General features: G+C 40.4%; 1 protein-coding gene across 2 annotated transcripts; it reads right to left on the bottom strand.

Moving 5' to 3' along the window:
• Nucleotides 1–323: 323 nt before the first annotated feature.
• Nucleotides 324–8047, bottom strand: RNF185 (ring finger protein 185). 2 transcript variants are annotated; one of them, XM_009578932.1, is made up of 6 exons: nucleotides 7811–8047; nucleotides 6172–6190; nucleotides 5404–5516; nucleotides 4806–4860; nucleotides 2661–2778; nucleotides 816–1113 (listed from the first exon to the last, which is right to left on the bottom strand). In XM_009578932.1, exons 1-6 carry the CDS (start codon nucleotides 7990–7992, stop codon nucleotides 1016–1018), a joined length of 585 nt encoding a protein of 194 aa, XP_009577227.1. In that variant the 5' UTR covers nucleotides 7993–8047; the 3' UTR covers nucleotides 816–1015. The 2 variants fall into 2 exon arrangements, with proteins under 2 accessions (XP_009577228.1, XP_009577227.1); XM_009578933.1 differs by lacking the exons at nucleotides 4806–4860; nucleotides 5404–5516 and having other exon boundaries at nucleotides 324–1113; nucleotides 7811–7992.
• Nucleotides 8048–8279: the final 232 nt, after the last annotated feature.

The following is an 8279-nucleotide window of genomic DNA, read 5'->3' as shown; positions in this document are numbered from 1 at the left end:
TCTCACTTTTCCTCCTGTATAATTTTACAGTATGACAAGTTTAACCTCAAAACTCACATAAAAATGCCTTTTGTTCCTCTCCCCAAACAAGCTGGTCTCAGATTTGTAATAGGATTTTATTTGGAGTACATGACCTTGCGTAGAAAGTCTCAAAGCCTTGGGAAGAATAAATGCAGCTACAGTGACAAGGTTGTGAGGGGATTATCCATGAGTGCAGCCACAGGCTGCTGCGCAGAACCAAGGAAGACAACACTGTTTTGTCAGTGGGGAGCTGGGCTGGGTGAGGCAGACAGGTGCGTCGTACTGTTCGGCAACCCCACCCGGCTCCACCAAAGAATCTTCCAGTGTCTGGCTCCAGCAAATTCAGGCTTTTAAAAATTGCAGCATAAATGTGTATCCCTTCTTCTAACAGCCATTAGAACCGCTTCAGGAGGGGTTTTCCATCATGCCGGGAAATAACACCAAGAAAAGAAACCAGTCTCCAAACCTGGTTCCATTTGCATCACGTGCTGTGCCCAAAGAGTCTCAGCAGTGCTGCAGATGATTTCCTGAAGAAGGTTGGATGTTGATGTGAAGACATTAAATAACATCCGCAGCTCTGGCAGATCCATCGTGGTTGCCAAGCATGAGATACTGATCACACTGCAGAAGTTTCCTTGCCTGCCCAGTCTACCTTGGGGCAACTGTCTTTCACATAAACCTGGTGTCACTGATTGGCACAGGATTTCAAAGCAGCACTCCTTTTAGGAGCAGAGCGCAAAACTTGGCTCATGGTTTGTGGCAGGAACCTGTTGTACAAGACAGCTGAGCTGAAATACACTTTTTAACCAATGTTTAATTTCCAACTCTGGCGCAAAATGCGAGATTCCTCATTGTGCTGTGGTACCACCAATTCCTGAAGCCCATAGTTAGCTACGGAACCAGACACCAAGAGGTTTAAAATGGGATGGGGATGCAGTTTGTAACTGTTTCAGTGGCCTTGTTGGCCATGAATATACAGAATAATGGAAAAGATTTATGCAATCAACAGCCAGAACATTATCACCAGAGCCACAAATAGGAAGAGGCGGGATAGGAACTGCTCATCCACATATTGAGGAGTCCCTGGAACAGCTGGAAAACAGGAAGTAAAAAAAACAATTCAGCTCCTTCCTCTTCTCCAGAATTGGGTATATTCTGAACATAGTACATTCATAAATTGAAAGATACGCAAGGAATCTACTTGGTGAGAAACTGTTGCTATTTCCTACCCTCAGACTTGCCAGCCATACTGGAAGATCAGAAGAAGACAAACATCGGCTCCCTGAAGCAGGACTTGTGGTAAACCTGCTCATGACTAATAGCAGCAGGCAGCTCCAAGTGCTAGAGTACAGGCAGGTCTGCTCAGAGTACTTCTGGGGAGAGTGCTGAGCTAAGTTCACTGCTTAGTTCACTGTTGAGTGCTGAGCTAAGTTCACTGTTTCCATCGTAAGGAACATTACCACCTCTACCTGCACACTCTGGCCCATCAAGGTGAAACATCTCTGAGTAAGGAAATGGTAAACCGGTCAAAGCTGCATGTGTAGCCTTGACCAAGAGAACTAATGAAAAGCACACGAGCTCTAAAGCTCAAGCCATGCCTTTCTGGAACTGCTGTATTGAATCCACAGATGAAAAGCAGATAAAGAAGTTGGTTAAATTATGGTTGTTACAAAAGCATATATTTACATACTCCATAGCTCAGTCACACCTCCACACAAATTTTCAGTGGACACTGAAGTATAGTTAATAGGCAAGTTAATTTGACCCAAGGACAGCACAGGTCCTTGGCAACACAGGTGTGACATGAAGAATGTGTTCCTCTTTCTCATAATTCCTATGCCATATGACATGGTGAAGAAGATTTGCCAGGCACAACCTTTCACAGAGGAAGTCCAGAAAATCCTGAGCAGTAGGTTTTCTTGTTCAAAACATGTAGACTCAGTTTGTCTGCAATGCAGAAGGGGAGGAGGTTTTCTGGGGATTACTTAATTTTTAGAGAGCGAGGCTACTACTTGGAGTAATCCAACTGTTTTTTCTTAATTAAAAACAGTGAAATTACTTCACCAGAAAGTTACTTCTTGTGGAATACACATGACTGTCTCAGAGAGACATTTCTGAAAAAGGAACAATCTTTGCTGTCATTATTTTGAGCACCAGTTTAAATTTTTCCTTGTCATCTTTCAGGAAATGGTCCTTTCCTGCTGTTTTCAAAATATGGGTCTCCTTCATACACTCCTATTGACTCCTTTTTATTATTATTAGAAACTCCAGTCCAATTTGTCTCGTTTTTTGGAGGGAGTCCACTGGAGTACCAGAGGAGACATTGGAATTAAAGGGGAGAAGTCTCCAGTGCCACTATCCCTCTCCAGTTCCACTGTCCTCTCAACAGGGCCTTCAGCAAATCATATGGAGGTGACAGACTTGCTTCTTATATAAGCACTCGTATTAAACCTGTAAGACATAACCTATGTTCTCTACTGGGTGTTTTCCCTCATTTTGTATTTCTGTATACAACACTGATTTACTTTACCATTCGGAAAGTTTTGTCATTTAGCAAGCTATTTGTTTAAAAGTTGTAAGGGAGTTTGCAAAACATCTGTTTGTGACAGGACTCTTGGAGAAGATAAGATGCATGGTACCTGGAGGAGGTCGCCCATCATTTATGTTGAATGCTGTTGCAAATATACCAAAGGGAAACGCCCCAATTCCGAATGACATTTGGAAGCCACCATCACCAAATCCAAAGCCCTGGAATCCCTGCAGAGAACAAAGCAACAGAAGAGAAAAAAGGTACCAATCATTTAAAGCCTATTTCAGAATGTTTTGTAAAGGGTAGACGTTCCCTCTCATTGGCTTTCCCACGGCTGAAGGAGTATCATGCTGTCTGGCAACTTTCAGTCTGCCACGCTATTGTTAAATATCTCCTTAGTTCTCCTGGTTTTAAAATGTTTCACACAGTAGCAAACTTGCCAGAGCAACCCAAAAGTCTGAGAAAATGAAAAATAGGAACCGCAGTTCTTGCTTGAAGGCCACAAATTAACAAAAGCGTTTCTGTAACTTTTCTCAACGTAAAATAGTATATATCTGACAATATATCAAAAATCAACATTACCAATTTATTTAGAATGTCTTAAAAATGTATTAATAATTCTGTTATTAATAGCTGTTAGCCACATAACTATAAGAAAGGCATTGTAAAAAAAAAAAAATCTGATTTATTTTTATGATACATGTGCATCATTTAAACATTCAGTAAAGTGGTAAATTGCCAGTGTGATGCATAGAGCAGTATAGAGAAGAACATCCAAAAAAAAAAAGTTACCAGGGAGACTCAAATTAAGGTGGTAGTTGAATGCAAGACATAAGGAAAGGAGGAAAAAAGGAAGAGTTACAGTGCAGCAACATTAACCCCCTATGGGATCCAGACTAAAATTCCACATCAAGTCAAAAGCTGCCTGAATCAAGATGAAGCCTACCGTATAAAAGCAGTGTACTATTTGAGAATCAACTGTATATGAATCTAAGTAGTTGCATCATGTTTAAAAACTGTGGAGAGCTCACAGTCGCCATGTTTTGTAATCCAGCAAACCGTCCTCTGGTCTCAGAATTAAAACAGTGATATCAATTCTGAAAAACGCTCTGGTCTATCACCTCCAAACAGTGGGAAGACAAAGATGATATCACTCATATAATACAAGCCAGACATTTCTGGGTTGATCCTTGATTTGAGGAATTAGTCTTTTGATTATGCTCTTCTCAAGTGTTTTGCCATTAACTATCAGGGACAGCAAAGCACTCTGCATGGCAGGTCCTGCATCCATAGGAAACAGGGCAGCATCACTACTGCTGTGTCTTCATACCAGATTCCTCTGACTTACGGCAGCACCAGCTAAAAGGTGCAAACAAGGTATAGCAGCTGATTTAATAAGAAGGCAACTCCCCAGTGAGAGAGAACAACTGGGATCCCAATACATTCAATACAGAAATGTTCCTTAATCACACCCAGCAGAGTTGTTTGCTTGAAGCATGAGGTATACAAATGCTCTCCAAGGACCCTAGACTGAGTTACATGGAAATATGCAATTGTTTCATCAGGTCATGCTCACTGCCATCATGCTAAAGAACACTGTGGTCTGTCCTATTGGCTCCTCCCACGTCTGTTCAAGCTATGCCAGCTGCTGTTTACATTCACTCCACATAATCTCCTCAACAAAACCACAGATCCCTCTTCAAATTAACATGTATCCAGCAGTTATCTACATTCTCTGTACAGTAATATCCCACAGAGATGCTAGAAGCAGTTGTCAGTGCCAAAAAAGTAAGTTCACACATGGATTATGTATTTGCATGACAGGTATAGTTTGATGGAAATATACTTCCACAAAGAATTTTCAAAGCAAAGTGTTCCTTGTATTTATGTATGGAGAACAAGCAAGTAAAATATACTTCCACAAAGAATTTTCAAAGCGAAGTGTTCCTTGTATTTATGTATGGAGAAGCAAGTGTGAAGAAGAGCATTTCCAGTGATGCCACACAGGGCTGTTTTCATGAAGCATGATTCAAGTTAGCCCATTCTTTGGGATGCTAAAGAGTACTATAAGAATGGAGTTTTCTGCCACACAGCAGCTATCAATTATTCATGAACAACCTACTGGGGATGAGCAAGAAATGTAAGCTGTAGGATCCTCACATAGGATCTCATGCACACATTATGTCCTCCAGGATGAATAAATACCACCATCAATAAAAACAACTTATCTGCTCAAGCTTGTTTTTTCACTTACCCCTCTGTTCTCTGGTTCAGGTCTCTGTCCTTGGGGTCGTGGTGGTGTTTTCTCTCTGCAGGAAGTTGTGAAATTAGCTCAAGTGCATGGATACATGACAATAGTATCTGCAATAGCCTGGCTAATAAGACAGAACAAACACAGAGCACGCTTTCACAGGGCCACGCTGCGGCAGAGCTGGAGGTAGTGTGTGAGTGAGTAAACCACCCAGCTATATGAACCTTCAGCATCACATCACTGAATTAAGATACTGCACTTTTGAATAACAAAGTCCCATTGCAAAGGCTAGAAACTAAGGACATGAACATTTTATATAAGCTTCTCCAGTCTGATAGCATTAATTGCAACCTGCCACTTGTAACTGATAATTAACACCCAATTCAAATTAAAATAAATTGCCAGTTGAACAAGAAATGAGGTGTGCAAACCTAGGCCCTGAAAAAGCCAGAACTATTTGGCAGAAATGTGAGTTCTATCTGTCTTTTGACAAAGTATTTCAAATTGTGAATCCAGCACTTTGATAGTTTAATCATACGACCTTAAACTAAAGTTTCATCTTCAGTTTTCACAGAAAAATAGCTGCATTTAGGTTTCTTACCTGGGATCCTGTTGCCCAGTGCTACCTCTTCCATACAGAGGAATAACTTTATCTCGACTGATTCCTGCTTTGCATACAGGACACACTTGTCTGTTTGGCCTGGTCTCTAGCCACTAAAAGAAAGGAAATTACGAGAAAACTAGTAAAAGACCATGAAAACAACAACATGCAAATCTCATTTGCAGCCAGGCAGAGAGACTTTAGCAATTTCTCAGAAAGCCAAACAGGAGCAAAACATTTTAATAAGCACCAAGTACTCTCCAAAGTGTTGGCATTTTGGCTATTGTTTTGGTACGATCCACTTGCTGATGTGTACACATTCAGAAATGCACTGGAGTAAAACATTAAGAAATAAACAGTACCAACAGTCCTGCATAGGCCAAGGGCTAGTGTAGATACCCTCCTTTCATCTATCTTTTCTGTAATTGTACCACAATGTAAAACACTACATATGCAAAGAGAAGTACACTCAGCACTTAAGCCTGCAAACTAAACTCGTGACCTGCCTACAGTAATTCTCCTAACAAACCTGGGAATACTCAGTATTTAAGAAACTCAAAAGTGGGAGGCAAGTGGAACAGAATCTAAGTTTTCTTTTTGCTGAAAGAGCAGATTGCAAGGTGTTGCGCATGAAGTTGCATTAGCACATTGCAGTTGCCCTGGAGAGAAAGAAGCGCATTTGAAAAGAGGGGGATACTCCAGAGAACCAAGGGCTTTATTGAGTAACAGGAGCTGATGAAAGACAAAGTAAAAGGAAACCGGTCTTACCTGGTGTAAACAAGGCCAACTGTGAGCATTCCCAGGACAATTTGTTCACAGAGCAGAAAAAGAGGGGAAAATAGAATTAGTTACTGACAACTCAATCCGACAAATGTATAAAGCGTACCACGGATAGCACAGCTTGGAGACAACAGAATCCTGGAATCCAGCTGGGCCAGTTCCATAACCTCCCATTAAAATAATTTTTGAAAGCACAGCCCAAGACCGATATCCACTGGTCTTTTCAGGTTATGCAATCTAAGTTGCTAACATGATTCTCTGCATCACCTTTGATTCCTGGGTCCTCATCCATACCAGAGGCCCATACAGAGGCTTAAATTAATCTTAGTGTTTACTGTACAGATTTTCTCTTCTGATACCATGAAAAGATATCCCTGAGCTAAGATGCAAATGAGGAAGATGTCAGTAACAAGACTGCATGATCTTAAAAGAAGTCATGCAAGGGACATTTAGCTAAAACACCAGCCACATTCACAGAATCATGTAATAATTCAAGCTGGACAGTACCTCAGGTGGCCTCTAGTCCAACCTGACGCTCAGAGCAGGGTCAGCTATTGAGATCAGACCCAGTTGCTCAGGGCAGAGAAATTCCCATTATACAGAACTACTCTTACAATTAAATTAATCTAGCAACTTTAAAAAGGTCAAAGACAAACAAGCAAGCTACAAGATAAAACTGCTAAGCAGGCATCTGCTTTCAAAGTGGTCTTGACAACACTATTCAGACAAGATACATGCTATTTTTCAAGGTTCCATTCTTCAAAATCCTTTTGTGCAATACTTTAATCTAATTTTATCTTAACATGCCATCAGCAAGTGATTTTCCATCTCCTCCTGGAATAAAAACCTGGATTTTCAGATGTTACATACATTTACACAGAAAAGAAATGCTCTTTTAGGCCTCTTTTTATTAAAAAGCATAATTTAGCCTACTGTGTAAAATAAACATTTGGCCATGTCAATCCTTAATAACTTCTTAACATTCAAGAAAGTATATTCTAGACCGAGTTACCCACATAAGAAATGCTGCAAGCTTATTATATTTGTGCGATACATTCCCAAGTCAGATCAAAGAACTGAAAAGTTAGTATTACAACTGCAATACCATGGGAAAAGAGAAATAGCCCACATGTAAAAGCGTGTTATCTAATTTTTTTTTAACGGGTTCAAAGGAAAAAAGAGCAAGCTTGTAGGAAGTACGAAAACTACAATTTGGCCTCCAGAACCTAGTTTCAGATACAGGTCTAGGTATGCACAGGTTAGAAAGGAATTTAGGTCTGAACAAGGTATCTCTGCTAGACCAGAAAGCACAAATAAAATAACACACATAACCAAGCAGTATCAATGAACACTGAACTGTCTATGTGGGGCTGCTTGTTTGTTTGCTTTTACAAAATAATCCAGAAGTATAGGAAGTTTAAGATGCAAGAAACCCACTCCCTGGAACATGAGGAAAGAAAAACAGTTGAGGAGCAAAACCAAACTGCTCCTAAACCAAAACCATGGTCCTTACTCATTTTATACAAGACATTTTATTTGACATCTAGAATTATAAAAATCATAGGCTTTTATGTGATCAGAGAGATATACAGCATTCTGGTTTATCTGTGGGGGCTTGAGTACTTACCAGAAAAGATGTCCACACAAGCTGATAACTGCATCCTTGGCAGTGTCTAAACAGATGTTACATTCAAAAGTGTTGTCCTGATTGGCGTTGTCCCCAGCACCATTACTGCTACTGCTGCCACTGGTCCCTCCAGTACTGGAGTTCTTTGTTGATGTAGAAGTAGTGGGTCCTTTGCTTGCCATCCTTAAGAGCTACACAGACACAAGGTCAAGAAAATTTTCCTGTTGGAATCCTAGCAGTGAGAAAGGGAAAAACAAACAAGCAAACAACTTCTTGGCATTATAACATTGCATTCTTGTCCTGTTCCATACTGGTAGTGATTTATCTAAGAAGCACTTGAATCCTGTTGTTGATGGTTTTAGTTTAACATAACCAAGAGGGATCTTTTTTTAGAAACTAAGCTACTTTAAAGTCCTGTAGTATGACCCGGCTGATATGTGACCTGTATTCTAAAGTTACTGATAAGCAG

The sequence above is a fragment of the Fulmarus glacialis genome, unplaced genomic scaffold (assembly GCF_000690835.1).
Source record: "Fulmarus glacialis isolate BGI_N327 unplaced genomic scaffold, ASM69083v1 scaffold29355, whole genome shotgun sequence".
Taxonomy (NCBI): Eukaryota; Metazoa; Chordata; class Aves; order Procellariiformes; family Procellariidae; genus Fulmarus; species Fulmarus glacialis.
Note: the sequence above shows the minus strand (reverse complement) of the source record. Positions and strands in the feature narration are given on the sequence as shown.